At 45.1% G+C, this 15,234-nt stretch overlaps 1 protein-coding gene across 1 annotated transcript in view; it reads left to right on the plus strand.

Annotated features, from left to right (window-relative positions):
* LOC116285969 (uncharacterized) overlaps positions 1–14,922 on the plus strand; it is a 208,711-nt gene extending 193,789 nt beyond the window's left edge. Inside the window, exon 7 of the mRNA XM_072951679.1 lies at positions 14,628–14,922. Coding sequence (XP_072807780.1) covers positions 14,628–14,646 — 19 coding nt within the window. The 3' untranslated portion in view covers positions 14,647–14,922. The remainder of the gene's footprint in view (positions 1–14,627) is intronic.
* Positions 14,923–15,234: the final 312 nt, after the last annotated feature.

Raw genomic sequence — 15,234 nt, forward strand, 5'->3', positions numbered from 1 at the left:
TGTACCTATAGGAGATGAAGGATGTTTACTGAACTTACTGTGGGCGTCATGATGTACGTAAGTCAAATCATTATGCTGTACACTGTGTGTCAGTTATACTGCAATAAAACTAGAAGGAATAAAAACAAACCAAACCAAAAAAAAAAAACAAAAAAAACAAAAACCCCAACCCCAAATACAAACCCCTTAAAGGGCAGCGCTCTTTGGAGAGCTTCCACATCGGGGGCCAGGGTGCGGCCACCTTGTCGGGGGCCCTTTGTGTGGGGTCTCTGCGTCTCTCCACCTGGTTCCGTTTTCATTTCCATTTCTGTTCATTCTTAAAGCTCTGTTCCTACCGCTTACCCTTGGGATGGCAGTTAATGTCTTCAATTTATAACAATGCAGTTAAACGATCAACCTAGAGCTTCAGTTTTATGCTAAAACTCATCTCCGATTCAGCTCCATTCCTCCGCCTTTATGTTGTTACCACAAATTATTTTTTACACATTCTGTGCCTATTGTCATAGATTCATCATTGTTTTGCATACATTCGTTTTTAAAATCGCAGAGGGGGAAACAGAGGACTCACAGACCAAAAGTGCAGAGGTAGCAGTCCTTGTGTCCCCGTTTCTGGCCGCCTCTTGCAGGGCCCTTTGCCTCCTAGTGGCCTCCTTTCACCACAACAGGCTCCCATCAGCGTTTCTCTCAGGGCAGAGCTCTCGGCGTCTGTGTGTCTGGAAACGTCCTAACTCCTCCTCCCTTTTTGGAGGGTGTTTTGCTGGATAGAGAATTCTTGGTTGACAGTTTCTCTCTTTCAGCATTTTAAGTGCTTCCTCTCCCTGCCGTCTGTCTTCTGCGGCTTCTGATGAGAAACTGGCTGTTCATCTGAGGGAGGAGAGCGTCTCAGCCACACATCACCTCTTGCTGCTTCCAAGATTCCCTCTGTGTTTTTGACTTCCAACAATTTATGTTTCCCACATGTAGATTCACGTGTGGGGAAACCCTGGGCCATTATTTCTTCAAACACCCTTTCTGCCTGTTTCTCCAAACTTCCCCTGCCCCTTTCCTTCCGTCGCCGCCTTCGGAAGCCCTCGCTGTGCGTGTGCACGTGCCCGGTGGGGAGGCTGCACGTGCTTCCCCACCTGCGCTCGCTCTGCCCTGCCGGCTCCTGGTCGGAATTTGTGCGGAACTTTGATCGTCCTCCCTCTGCCTTCAGCCCCTCCTGTGAGATTTTTATTTCAGTCTTTGCACTTTCCAACTCCACGGTCTGGGTTTGGTTCCTTTTATGAAATCTGTCTCCATTCATTTTCTCGATTTGCGAAGACAGTACTCTCTTGGTTCCCTTTGGTTCTTTGTCCCTGGTTTCCTGGAGCTTCTGATTGCATACAGAGCAGCTGGTTTAAAATCTGTGGAGTCAGTCCGTGTTCGTCCTGTTAAGGGATCATTTTTGTTAATTCTTTTGTTTTTCTTCTGAGTGGGCTACACTTTCACATTTCTTTGGCTGTCTCATAATTTTGTGTTGGAGCCTGAACATTTTGAATACGAACATGTGGTCAATCTGGAAACCAAATTGCTAGCCTTCAGGTTCGTGGCAGTTCTTCGCCGTGCGCGGCAGTTGCTGTGCTAGTGTTTGAAGACTATTCTTGGTCACGTGTGGTCTCCGGAGTTTGCGTCCCTTTAGCTTGTGGTGAGCCACCGGCAAGACGCACACTCCCTTAAACGTCTAGAGCCACAGAAAGAAGGCGGCGGTGGTCTCCGGGGTCCGCCCGCCGACCGCGCGCCCGGCCGCGCGCCCCGGCGCCCCTCGGCGCTGGGCCGGGCGGGGCGGCTCCTCTGGCCTCGGCCTCCTCTGCTCACGCGGGGCTGGGGCTCGGCGGGCGGCGAAAGCCTGGGGCCTTCCCCCCTTCTTCCCGATTTCAACTTTTTCTCCCGGGCGTGTGGCTGGCCTTCCAGGCGCCTTGTTACGCGCAGGAGGACTGTGAAGTCCTTGTGCCCAAATTCGCTCTCTCCCCAGCTTTCGCTCAAAGGCTCTGGGCAGCTCTGTTCGGTCCCGAGCCGTCCCCGTTCCAGGCGGCGGCAGCAGCAGCTCGTTAGGCGCCTCCCGCGGGGCCTCCGCCCCGAGAGCAGCCGGCGGGCCGGGGCCGCGGGCGGCGCGCCCCCCGGGAACAGGGCGCCCTCCGCGCCCTGCACAGCCGGGCCGCCGCGCCGCGGCGCCTCCCGGGGCGGGGAACGGGCCGGAGCTGCAGGGCCGCCGGCTGCCCCCGCCTCCTCCCGCGCAGGCGGCACCTCGCTGCTGTGACGCCGGCTGGTTCCCGGCTCCGCACACGCGCTTCTCACGGACTTCGCTTGCTCGCCCCGCGGTGGTTCTGCAGCGGGAGGGGCACTGGGCGCCGCCCGCTCTGCCGTCTGAGCCGACGTGCCCGTTCCTGCCTGGTCCCCGGTTCCGGTGGGACATCGGGCGCGTGGGTGAGCGTGATGCCGGCTTGCAGGCTGAGTTTGTCTCTTACACGTTGAAGAAGGTGCGACCCCCCCGTCAGACGCCCCCTGGTGGTTTCCCAGGGAGGCGCTTCGTCAGGTGTTCTCTGTGCAAGTATGTGGGTCGCCGCGATTCTCCGCTCGAGATTTATAAACATAAACACGTGGGCGCACTTCTTCATTATGATCTTCCTCCAGTTCCCACCATCAGTCCCATTAGGTTGTTGCATGTTACTGCTTTAATGCACAATTTAATTCTGCTTGTTTCGATTTTATTTGGGGTTTGTGTATTGACATGTAAAGTGAGACTGGTTTAGAGTTGTCTATTTTATGCAGTTTTTATAAGGTATAGTTATGTTTCTGTTTCTTAGGAAAAAGTTGAAATTTTTTTCTATGCTCTGGGACAATTTAAATAGCCCTAGTGACATACACCAGTGTTCTAAAACACCATAAAACCTAATATTCTGGGGACAATAGTAAAATTAGTTTGAGATGTTAAAAAATATTTTCTTTTGAGGTTTAATTTTCCCAGGCCACTGCAGTAAAATGAAGCAGAATGAATCAAGCACACCATTCGGTACTTTAGTGGTGAAGAAGGAGTGATGATCCACCAAATAAAACTTAAAATGATCAGTGACACTAGTGGTACCTGTTCGCACCTCAGCCTGTGAGGCCCCCTGCATTTCTACACGGAGAGACAGAGAATATAACTTAACCCTTCAGGATGGACGTGGACCAAATGGATCAGGTGCGCAGTTTCCCTATTTGGATAAGAACGCCTTTCGATTGAAAGTGGTGAGCATAAATGCTAATCTTTGATTTATCTTCAGTAAAACTGTTAATTAAACAGTTCACACTTCTTCAGCTGCTTGTATCAAAAACTTCACAGGCTAGAATTCCTGAGGCCATCTTCCAGGCACTGAGCCAACTATTAGCAAAAATACTGTATTTGCATCTGATATTTAAGGAAAGAGTGGGCTGAAAATACATAATTTGGAAGACTTGATCTTAAAGGATCCATTCTTAATATTTTTTAATGAAAGAAAAGATAGGTGTGAACTATGAATTATTTATAAAAGAAAGGCAAAAAGATGTGAAGAGGAAAATGTTACACACGCTTTTTAAAGAAAGACTATCATGTAGACTAAAATTAGGTTTCTTTTTTTAACAAGAATAAACATTTAAACTAATTATTCCAGCAAAATTTTCTTCCAGATTATATGGCCACATATTCTTTGAATGACTGAACTTTGTGAACTTCACATAGAAGCAGGCTTCCCTTCTTAGGAAGAGTCAGAAGCTACTGATACATTCACATCCCTGCAAAATGATCTCTTTACTGAGAATGTTGTTGGAACTTCCAAAAAGCACTTCAAAATTTATTTACTGTTACCCCAATTCTACTACTTATACAGTAATTCCTGTCGATAATAAAAACTATAAGGCTGCCAAAAGGCAAGAGAAAACAGTCTAAAGAAATAAAACGATTATCAGAACTAGATTCAAATACGTTACAGATGTTGGGACTATCAGACAATTTAAATAACAGTGATTAATATTTTAAGAGCTGTAATGGAAAGAAACAGACCACATAAAAGAACAGATGGCTAATGTAAGCAGGGAAATGGAAATGCTAAGAAAAAGTAAAACGGAAATGTTAAAAAATTAAAAGCACGGCTTCATAAAGGCAGAATATCTTCAACGGGCTCATTTATAGACTGAGCAGGGCCAGGGGAAGAACCAGTGTTCTTGAAGGTGTGTTCATCGGAACTCCCCCAAACTGAAATGCAAAGGGGAAAAGAAAGCAAAATAAAAAGGAACATCCAAGGGTCACGGAACACTGTTAACGCGTACAACATTCAGGTGTGTGGAACCACAGGGCGAGAAGAACGTGAGAACAGAGCAGGAGAAACATTTGAAATAATGGCTCAGAAATGTCCAAAATAAATGGAGTCGTATTCATATTCATGGATTAGAAGTTTCAATATTTTTAAGATGTCAAATCTTGCCCACCAGATTTGTAGATTAAAAAAATTCACAGTAAAATTCCAGCATGGCATTTTGCAGCTGTTGACAAAAACGATTCTAAAATTTTGCAGCATCATAAGGCCAAGGGCCTATAGCAGCAATACAGTTCTGAGAAATAAAAGTGAGTTTGGCAGACACACACTTCCTGAGCTCGAGATTACTATAAAAGGACCAGAAACAACTGGTTGTTGGTGAAAGAATAGATATAAATTAAAGGCAGGGAATGGAGACAACAGAAGGAAATCACAAAAATGTCTTTGACCAAGAAATGATCTTTGACAGAGAGCAATGCAGAAAGAATAGTGTATTCAGCGGATGGCACTGGCAAAACTGGGAATTCAAATGAGAAGAAAGAATCAGTGACAATGATGACATGACAGTTGCAGTTTTCCAGCCTGGGGATCAGAAAGTAGAAAGAATGAGGAATGATTGACATAGGCTCAGAAACCTGTGGGGTAGCATCATGCAGACCAACATACGCGTGATGAGAGGGGAAAAGAGAGAAGGAGGCAAAAAGACTATTGGAAGAAATAATGGGCAAAACTTTAGAAATTTGTGGAAATTTGTGAATCTACACATCTAAGAAGCTCAACAAACTCAATAGGATAAATTCAGAGAGATCCACAGTGAAGAGAATATAATCAAATGTCAAGAGACAAACGGATAATCTCGAATCTAGAGAGAGAAGCAGTTTGTTAGGTACAAGGGAATCTCATAGTAACAGCTAAGCTTCCATCACAAACCACAGAGACCAGAAGGAGGTGGGATGACATATGAAAAAAATTGTCAATGAAGAGTTCTATGCTGGCCCCTGGCAAAATTCTCCTTTGAAAATGAGGGAGAAATGAAGCCCTTCTCAGACACGCACGGGCCGAAGGAGTTCATCACCGGTACACCTGTCCCAGAAGGCGTCCCGCCAAAGGAAGTCCTGCAGGTTAAAATGAAAGGACACTGCCTAGCAACTTGAGGCCCTGTGAGTAAACAACGGTCTCTAGTAGAGAAAACTACATAGACAAATATGAAAGCAGTATTATTTTTAAACCCCAATTTTAATTTTCTGCACTGTATAAAAGACAAATGCAGAAAATAATTGTAAAATAATTACCAATCTACAGGATTGAATACATAATTTATAAAGATGTGATTTGTGACAAAAACAACAGAACCACAGGGGAAGCAGAGCTGTGTAAGTGTAGAATTTCTGTATGCTTGACATCAAGTTGGTTTATACTCAAGCCAGACTGTTTTAAACGTACGAAGTTAATTGAAATTCCAGTGGTAACTTGTGAGAAAATGTATACTCAGAAGAGAAATGAGAAGGGAGTCAAGGTGACTTTGCAACAACAAATCGCCCAAACTCAGACAAGCCAGTGGTGGAGAGAGTGACAAACAGCCAACAACTAGTTGTAAGACATTCATGCAGCAAATGGCAAAATGATGGATTGAAGGCTTTTTTAAAATCAGTAATTACTTTAAAGGTAAGTAGGTTAAACTCTCTGAGAATCCAACATTCAGTGTTGATTCCCAGACAGTAATAGGTTGGAAGTGAAAAGCTGGAAAAGGATGTTCCATGCAAATAATAACGAAAAGAGAGATGGGACAACTACAGTAATGTGTCAGACTCAACTTAGGTTAAAAACTATCACAATGAACCAAGAGGACATTATATATTGACAAAAGGGTCAGTTCATCAAGAGGATAAAAGTAACTTTAAACACAAGTGCACCAAACTGTATTGTCCAATGTATATGGCAGAAGCATAAACAGACTTGAAGGGAAAAGTACAAGCTTGACAATAATAGAAGGAAATTTAAAAAATTCCCATTACAACAGCATCCAGAAGAATAAAATGTCTAGGAATAAATTTATCCAAGGAGGTAAAAGGTTTGTTCAATAAAAATACAAACGTTACTAAAAGAAATAAAGGAAGTCCTAAATAAATGGAAAGTCATTCCTTGTTCAAGAATGGAAGACTTAAGTCAGTATTACCCAAGGCAATCGACATATGCTATGCCTTCCCTGTTGAAACTGCAATGGCATTTGTCTATCATCTGGTCCATCTACTTACCTATTTATCGCAAAGATGGAGAAGCAAAAGTCTAAATTATATGGAGTTTTAAGTAGCCCTGAAGAGCCAAAATAATATGAATAAGAAGAACAGGTTAAGAGGGCCCATATTTCTCAATTTTAAGGATTACTGTAAAGTCGCAATAATCTAAACATCGTGCATTGGCATAATTACACACACACACACACTCACACACACACTCACACACACACACACACACACACACACATTGTTGGACTCTCGCCTCTATCCCATTAGAATTCCATTGGAGTAGAATTAAAAGTCCAACACTAAGTCCATGCATCTGTGGCCAACTGATTTTCGACAAGAGTGTCAACACTATTCAACTGAAGAGACTATTCCTCTCGTGGTCCTGGAACTACTGGATGTCCATGTACAAAAGAATGAAGCTGGACCCTTACCTCACATCATATACAAAAGTTAATTAAAGATAGATCAAAACCTAAATATGAGCTAAGACAATAAAGCTCATAGACAAAACACAGGGGGGTAAATCTTCATAACCTTAGATTTGTCAGCGGATTCTTAGATATGACTCCAAAAACACTGGTGCAGATGAAAAATAAATAAATCTGGCTTTATCAATGTTAATGACTTTGTGTATCAGAAGACATCGTCAAGAAAGCGAAGCGACAAGCTACAGAATAAGAGGATATATTTGTAACTCATATACCTGATAATGACTAGTATCGAAATTATATAATGTATTCTTACAATAAATAAAAAACAAAAAATTAGGAAAATGTGCAAAGGACTTGAAAAACATTTTTCCAAAGAATGTATGCAAATAGTCCACACACACACAAGAGGATGCTTGGCATCATTATTTCTTAGAGAAATGCAAATCAAAGCCACAATGAGATAACATTCCATACCCACTGGGTTGGGTATAATATGTTTTTTAAACAGGAAATAACAGGTTTGGGTGAGTTAAGAAGAAATTTGAATCCTCACAAATACTGCAGGACAGTGTAAAATTCCACACCCTGTGTGGAAATAGTTTGGTGACTCCTCAAAAGAGTTAAACACAGAATACCCCGTGCTCCTGTAATCCACTCTTCGGTAGAGAGCCAGAGTTGAAAGCAGGTACTCAGACCAGCATACGTCTACATACACACATGTTCATGCTAGGATTATTGACAATGGTCAAAGGTGGAAACAGCCCAAATGTCCACCAGCTGATGAATGGATAAAAATGTGGCAAGTGAATGTGAAGGAGTATTACTCAGCCATGAAAAGAAACGAAGGGTGGGACATGCTGCTCCATGGATACATGCTGAAATATTTTTAGGATCCTGATAGGAAATTTCACATTGCATCAATTCCATTTATGTAAAATAACCAGAGTAAACAAACTCATACAAACAAAGTGCTAACGGTTGGTTGCCAAGGACAGAGGCTGGGGAGGCACTAAGGACTGGGCAGATCACTTAATGGGCAGGATTTAACTTTGGATTGATAGAAATATTCTGGAACTAGATGGTGGTGGTGATTACACAACACAGTGAATGTACTGAATGCCACAGAATTGTTCTCATTAATTTTTTAATTAGAATTAGAAGATACAAAAAAAAAGAAATTTAAAAAACCCCCAGAGAGTTCTAAGCAGTCTTCTAATTTATTACTAGCACTGGGGACATCGGGAAGACAGCATTAAATTAGTTTCTTAAACTAGAAATGCATTTGGTGCCTGGCCGGTTCTTGGGTGCTCGGAGCGTGTTTAGTTGATGGGATGTTGCTGGGATGCTGACGCTCGCTAACACATCCTGAGTGACAGGGTGACTTGAGACAGAGGCTGAAATCAATCTCAATACATCAGTGTTAGTGCTTCTTTTGAAATTTGGTTTTCTGTAAGGTTAATATTTTGCTGTATAGCTTAGACTCATAAAAATACGAAACCAGAGAAAGCCAAGGGAAAAAAGGCTTCAAACTTCAAAGAAGATATGAATAACATCCAAATATTATGCCTACTTCACAAGTGAAACAGTGTTGCTTGGAGTTACATCCCTGATAGAATGAATTTACTATCTATATATTTTAAACCCTGTAATTACAATCATCTAACGAGATGTGATACTTGAAGCTGTTTTTAAAGCACTTAAAATCAGATGCATAAACAAGAGCTTAAATTGAGTACACAATTGGTCTTTTTAAAAATAAAAGTAGGTGTTACTAGTATAAAAGAATGTTCGCGATGCTGTTCATCAGTCCAGGTGGCGTTTGAATCCTTCCTTGCCTTTTCTTCACGATTATCAGAAGAGAAAGATTAAAGTCGAGGCCCTGCTGTCAAGACCTGAAACTAGCTGCCTGACTTACGTTTTAAAATTAAAGTATTACTGGACACACACAGTGTATCATTGGAATGCAAATAAAAGAGAGGTTACATTTGAACGCACAGGTGTGAGAAATGGGTGCATAGGTGCGGTGATCCGAGTCCCTGAAGAAAAGAAGGGCGAAGAGCAGTTACCAAGAGTAGAAGGCAGAGTCAGCGCAGGACGGGGGCCGGAGGGCCAGCCGGGGTCTGCAGCCTGAGCGGGGGCGCAGGACGCGGGGGCCTGGACGCCGGGGTGCGCGTGCTTCTCCGCGGACGGTGGAGCTGCGTTCTCTGCTCGCCTCCGTCCTCCTTCACTGTCTTCCACCCGGAGACTCCTGCAGCTCCCCGGGCGTCCCGGTCCTTCACCTGGCTCACGTGTTTAATCTTTCATTGACTAAGTGATTCATCTTTTCTTAATTACTGCCTGCCCTTCAAATTTTCCTTAAAAAAGGTGGTTACTTAGCGTAGCGTTCCCTGTCCTTCAGCCGGATTTAGATTCCATATTTTGTGACAACCATTGTTCTCTGTATTTTTTATTTTAATGTTGTTTGATAACCAGTAAACCAGGTAGGAAAGTGTGAAATCCTGAAGACGGAGCACACGGGGGCGGAGCGGGGGCGGGAGACCGTGCGGGGTGGGGGGACTCTTCCTCGGGGAAGACTGTTGAAATATTACCCCAGACCCTGAAAAGCCGGCGATACACCTCAGCTTTGCTGAGGCTGTTTTCCTGAAGCAGAAATACGGGCAGAGACGAAATCCAAGGCGGTGCGGGTTTCCTGCAAGCGGCAGAGGTGGGCGCCGACGGGCTCCACAGAGGAGGGGCGGGGAGGGCACGCAGATGAACCCCGGCGGGGCCTGAGGCGCCAGCGGGGCAGGCCTCAGCGTCGGGGCGCAGGGTCCGAGTCCTGCGGGGCCAGCGCTGCAGGCGGGCTGTCAGGGCAGGGGCTGAGTGAGCACCTGGGTGATGGGTCCTGAAAGCCGTGTGAGGGTTAGGTGGAACCATGTCACCTGTTCCAGGGAGGGAATCCTGCCGGTGAGGGTAAGGGTGTGTCATCAAAGTGGCTCAGGTAAACCTCGTAAGACGGTCCCGAGCCCAGGGTGGCACCCCCAGGCCAGCGAGCTCCGGTCAGCCGTAGGTCAGATGCGTCGCCCAGGGCAAGGGGCTGTGGCCACCAGGCAGTGCTGCTGCAGGAGCGCGCAGTCTGCTCTCTGGGCCCCGGCGCTCCCAGCGTCCAGCTCGGACTGCCCGGGGGCAGGTGGCGGCCATTACAGCCCTGGCACCAGGTCCTGGGTCACTGCGGGTGACCTTTCCTTAGTAGGAACCGCGCGCTCTCCTGGGCCAGGGACGAAGGAGGCAAAGGAACACGTGGTCTACAGTCCCCAGGGGCGTAAACCGGGCACAGAAAGCCACGAGGCCGGTGCGTGGCCTGCGTTCTCCCTTCTGCAGCGCTGGCTCCAAGACCCCGTCCCACGGCCTGGTCCCTCCTACTGCCGTGTTCGAGCCTCGCAGAGGTTCTGGGCGCAGACGGGCTCACCGGATCCGGAAGCCTTCAGCAGAGGCCTTCGCTGGCTGGAACGTGATTAGAATTCTGAGTAAGCTGGGGAGTTTCGGAGGCTGAGGCCTGTTCTTGCACCAAGGCGTGAGATAAAACCCAAGCCAAGGATGTAGGCGGCCGGGAACCTGGGCGAGGCCGGTGCTAGTTTGCGCTTGTCTCGTGGCTTCAGCGGGATGTGCGCCAGAATTCTGCGCTCATGGGCAAGGTGAGTTCCGCCAGGAGGTCGGAGCGGACCGTGACCGCTCCACGTGTTAGGACGAGTGTGCGGCGGGGTCGGGAGAGGGCGCGCGAGAGACGCGAGGCCCCGCACCAGGCGCGCAGGGGGAAGTGGGCGTGGCGGCTCCGCAAGCGGCTGCCGGACCAGCGGGCACTTCTGCTGGTTTTAGGGACGCATTAAACATGAAAATAAAGTTTTTGCTTCATAGTTATTTACAGTTTTTATACTAATAATACTTATGAAAGTATAATGTTTATACTTTAATGGATAAATGGTCTTATTTTCACTTTTAAATATTTATGGAAAATATCATCTCATAAATATTGTTACACAATTTTCTACATCTGTCGAGCTTTTATAGAAACAAAATTATTTTAATAACTGGCACCTGAGCAGGTCATTAAAAGTCAAAAACTAAAATAATCAAAGAGAATATTAATTTGCACTCTGGTTTCCACGTGAAATGTTCCAGCAGAAGAGGTTATGAATAAACTGGCTTAAATTCAAAGATGAAATAAAAGTGTCATTTTTGCTGAATATTTAAATGTGCTGTGCACAGTGATCAGTGTATAATATATAGTTAGTTTTTAATATTGAAGTGTCTGCACTATTAGCCTCACCCCACTTAAAAGATAATAAAGCTTCAAGTGAGATTAAGGAACTTGCCCAACGTCACCCAGCTTTTAAGTGTGTCAGTCTGGATAAGAACCCCATCAAGCTGCTCCGGAGAGTGTGTCTTTAACCTTTAATCGCCGCTGGCGTGCGCGTGAATCACCCGCTCAATACGTGCGCTGGGGGAGCCTGAGGTTCTGCGTGCCTGGCGAGCCCTCAAGTGCTGCTGGTGCTGCTGGTGCAAGAACCGGGCTTCCAATAACAGAGTCCACCCTGGACGTCCTTGTTCGTGAAAGGCGGTGACTGTGAGACCATGAGTGCGCTAAATGGGTCCCTGCAGATCTTAAGATAATTGTAAGGAAGGAAAATCACATTCACTCCGAAACAAAATTGTCCACTATTTTTCTGGAGGTGGATGCCCATAGTTTCTTTGGACATGGTTTCCGTGTTTTCCTGTTCCGCTTTGTATTTTCACTCTCTTATATTCGTTCAAAGCTTGCGCCCGTCACCAAGATGGTTGCCTAACTTGGGCATCGCACAGCTCTGTGTGCCAGCACTTTCTGAATTGCTTTTGGGGGAAATTCTCCTTTCTAACATTTTCTGGTTCTGACGGCGCTTCCAATAACCACGCCTCATCAGCTTGTTTAGCTGTGCGTCCTCGGGTGTGTGAGAGAAGAAAACCAGTTTTGACCAAGATCACTGCTCAGTGATGATGTGGTGCTGAAGGGTTTCCTGTAGACCCCCCCACCCGCCCCGGGGGAATTGCGTAGGGAGGGAACATGAGGCTGACAGAAAGGAAAATTTTGAACCACGAATTTAGGGGAGGTGAGAGTTAGCTGATATCCTTCAAATCTCCAAATTCTCAGAAGAGGACGTGTTCCCAGACCTTCCGGTTATAAGAACCAATGCGTTTGACTGTCCGCTTCATTAGGAGTGATTTGACATCCCGCTACGTCCAACATAAATTACCTTGGAGTCTCTGTGTCCATGTGTGTGTCTCAGCTTTTTCACCGACCAGGTTCTTTTGACCATGACAAGGTTGTTGCACTACCAACAATAACAGCTCATCTTAAATAATTTGAGGGTTAGAAGACAGTGTGTGCACAGAAAATGAGCTCTTAACAGACATCACATGTAGTTGTAAGGCCATATTGTGCAACGCAAAACCAAACAAGACTCTGCTCAAGATCGACACGGTAGAGAAAACATGCAGGAAGATGAGGAGGAGGACAAACAGCGCTTCCATACCCCGACCTTCTCTTCTCTGCTTCCTTCTTTCTGCAGCCGTGCTTCCCTCTTTCCATCACAGTAGGCGATTTGCTTAACTGCGTATCATTTTATGCATCATCATCCGTCTCCTGTAGAGGGCAGGGAATTTTCTCTGTTTCCCCTCCCGATGTATCAAGTTCTAAGAGACTGAGAACAGAAGCTCAAAAAATATCTGTTGAATAAACTCATGAAGTTTAAAATGTCTGCTCTGCCGCGGAGGACCGCAGGGGAACGTGCTGCTGCTAGAAGGACGGACAGTCACCCCCTGGCACCCTGCCGTCGGGATCCAGACTGCACGTGAGTGTGGAGCTCGAGTTCCAGCCCTCTGTGCGTCTGAGGCCTTCGGCAGAGTTTCTTTAGAAGCAGACACTGGTCTGCCGGGCCACCAGATACCTGGAGGAGACAAACGCTCATTTTTTTCCAAGGAACAGACCTTCAGCCCCAGAGTCACAAACTGAAAATATTCTCAGAAAATATGAGCTCAAAGTAGGCAGAACAACAGAACTGAAAAAAAATAAAAAACCCAAACCTACCCAAACAAAAACAGACCCCATGAAAGCCAGAAAGAACAATGCGTGTCGGAATCACAGCAGACACCCTGAGTCACGGAGGCTCCCGGCTGGGGAAGGAGTCCTGAGAAGCGCAGGAGGGAGGGAGGGACCCAGACAGAGAGCCCCAAACAGGAAGGTAGGAATCAGCCCAAATATATGACTAGTCATTATAAACGTAGGGTTAACTATTCACTGAGAAATTATAGGTTGTCAGATTAGCTTTTTAAAAACGTGGCATACCCTCATTATGAAGCAGACAGTGAACTGCAGGCTATAATAAACCACGTCTGCAGCCACTAAACAAGGCTGTAAAGCCACGTTCATCAGAAACAAGCAAGCCTTCAAGGGAAGCAGCGTTGCCGCAGATGGAGGTGACCCTGCATAAGGATACAAATTAATCAAGAAGACACAGTTCACTGCTCGGACCCATGAACACCGTAGCCTTAAAACACACAACTTGCACGTTAGCAGAACCACCAGGAGCTGAGGACAGGTCTGTAATAATGAGGGGGGGGACTGCACCGCTATTTCCCATTTACTGATGACCGTGTGGTTATGAAAGTTTGTGAGATGGTTCACTAGAAAAATTATTTCAAAAATATTCATAGGAAAAATATATGTTAGCAACAAAGTGTAAGCGATACAAATATCTATTTTCAAAAGGAGAGAATAATTCACTGTGATGTGTTTGTCTCTTTCGGGGACTTATCCAAGGGAAATGAAAACTTGTATGTGAATACTCATAGCAGGTGTACTTACAATAGTCAGTAATAGGAGATAACCCAGACAGCCGTTAACAAATGGACAGTTCAGTAAATTGTGCCCCATCAGTACTGTGGGAGACTATGCAGTGGTGAAAATTTTTAAATACTGATGAGTAACAACTTGCCTGGATCTCAAGGGAATATTGCTTATGAAAAAGGCCAATCTCTAAAGACTCAATCATGTGTGATTTCATTTACATGACATTCTTGCAATGACAAAATTACAGAGATGGAAAAAGGTAGTGATTGTCTGGAACAGGAAAGGGGTGGGAGGAAGGTGTCTCTGTCCACGGGTGGCATGAGGAATACTGGTGACCAAGCTGACCGTGAGGGAAGTGTCATTTCAAGTGGTATGCCTGAGAACTTTCTCTCTGGATTTGTCTTTTAATAAACACATTCAGAGAATGCTCTTCATTTGTCAGTAGCATTTACAGCATAAGGCAATGAGTTTGTCGCATAAAAGTCTTGATTAAGTCAATGCAGTCACCAGGAATTAATGACCAATACACTTGGAAATACAGCCATCACCATTTACTGTACACGCCCCATGGATTCTTCTAAATTCTTTATAATTTAAGTCATTTTATTCATTTTGTATGAGTAAGAATAAAGGAATAATGATACGCAGCTTGTTAGAAATTGTGATTAAAAATGTAACCATTGTAAACTCAAAATTTATTCCTTCTCTCCCTGGTTTTCACTTTGTTTGTACCCCAAATGGGCGCTGCCTTCTGGACGCTGGTACCTGCTCACAATCATCATTGTGGATCTAGAAAACAACCTGTCTCGTAAACGCCAACACTAGGTTCCAGATATGCCAGCTCCAGCCCATCGTTACTGGCAACTCTTCCCACACCTTCACCTTCAAAATACAACACTGGGATAATTTTTGAAACGACTGATGGCTCAAAGTGATCTTGAACAGAAGTTGACCACCTTCTTGCTCTATTGCTGTGTCTTTCATTTTTATTTATAAGCCTCATTTAGAATGATCTATCCAATAACTTTTAAATATCTGTGCCATGTTTATGTCCAGTAACCTTTCTTTATTCATTTGCCTTCATCATTTGTCAGCTTTCGAAGAGCATCAAGTAAATTTTTGCACATAAACCTAATGAAAAATGAGAAATTGAAATTAGGGTGGGCCAGGATCCTGTCACAAAATACTGCACGATGCAGTTCTGTTGAATGACTAAATTAATACGAAGATCAAATTTCCTTTTTCGCTTAGACATACATCGTCTATTCATAAATTCCTAGGGTTGAGGAAATTCGTCTAGGACACCGTCGTCCGAAGGTTTCTCCGACGTTTCATCTGCGGAATCCAAGTCAGCGCCACCGCCACCGCCTCGAGTGCGCGTTCTGTGTGCTCGCCTAATC

The sequence above is a fragment of the Vicugna pacos genome, chromosome 29, assembly GCF_048564905.1.
Source record: "Vicugna pacos chromosome 29, VicPac4, whole genome shotgun sequence".
Lineage (NCBI taxonomy): Eukaryota > Metazoa > Chordata > Mammalia > Artiodactyla > Camelidae > Vicugna > Vicugna pacos.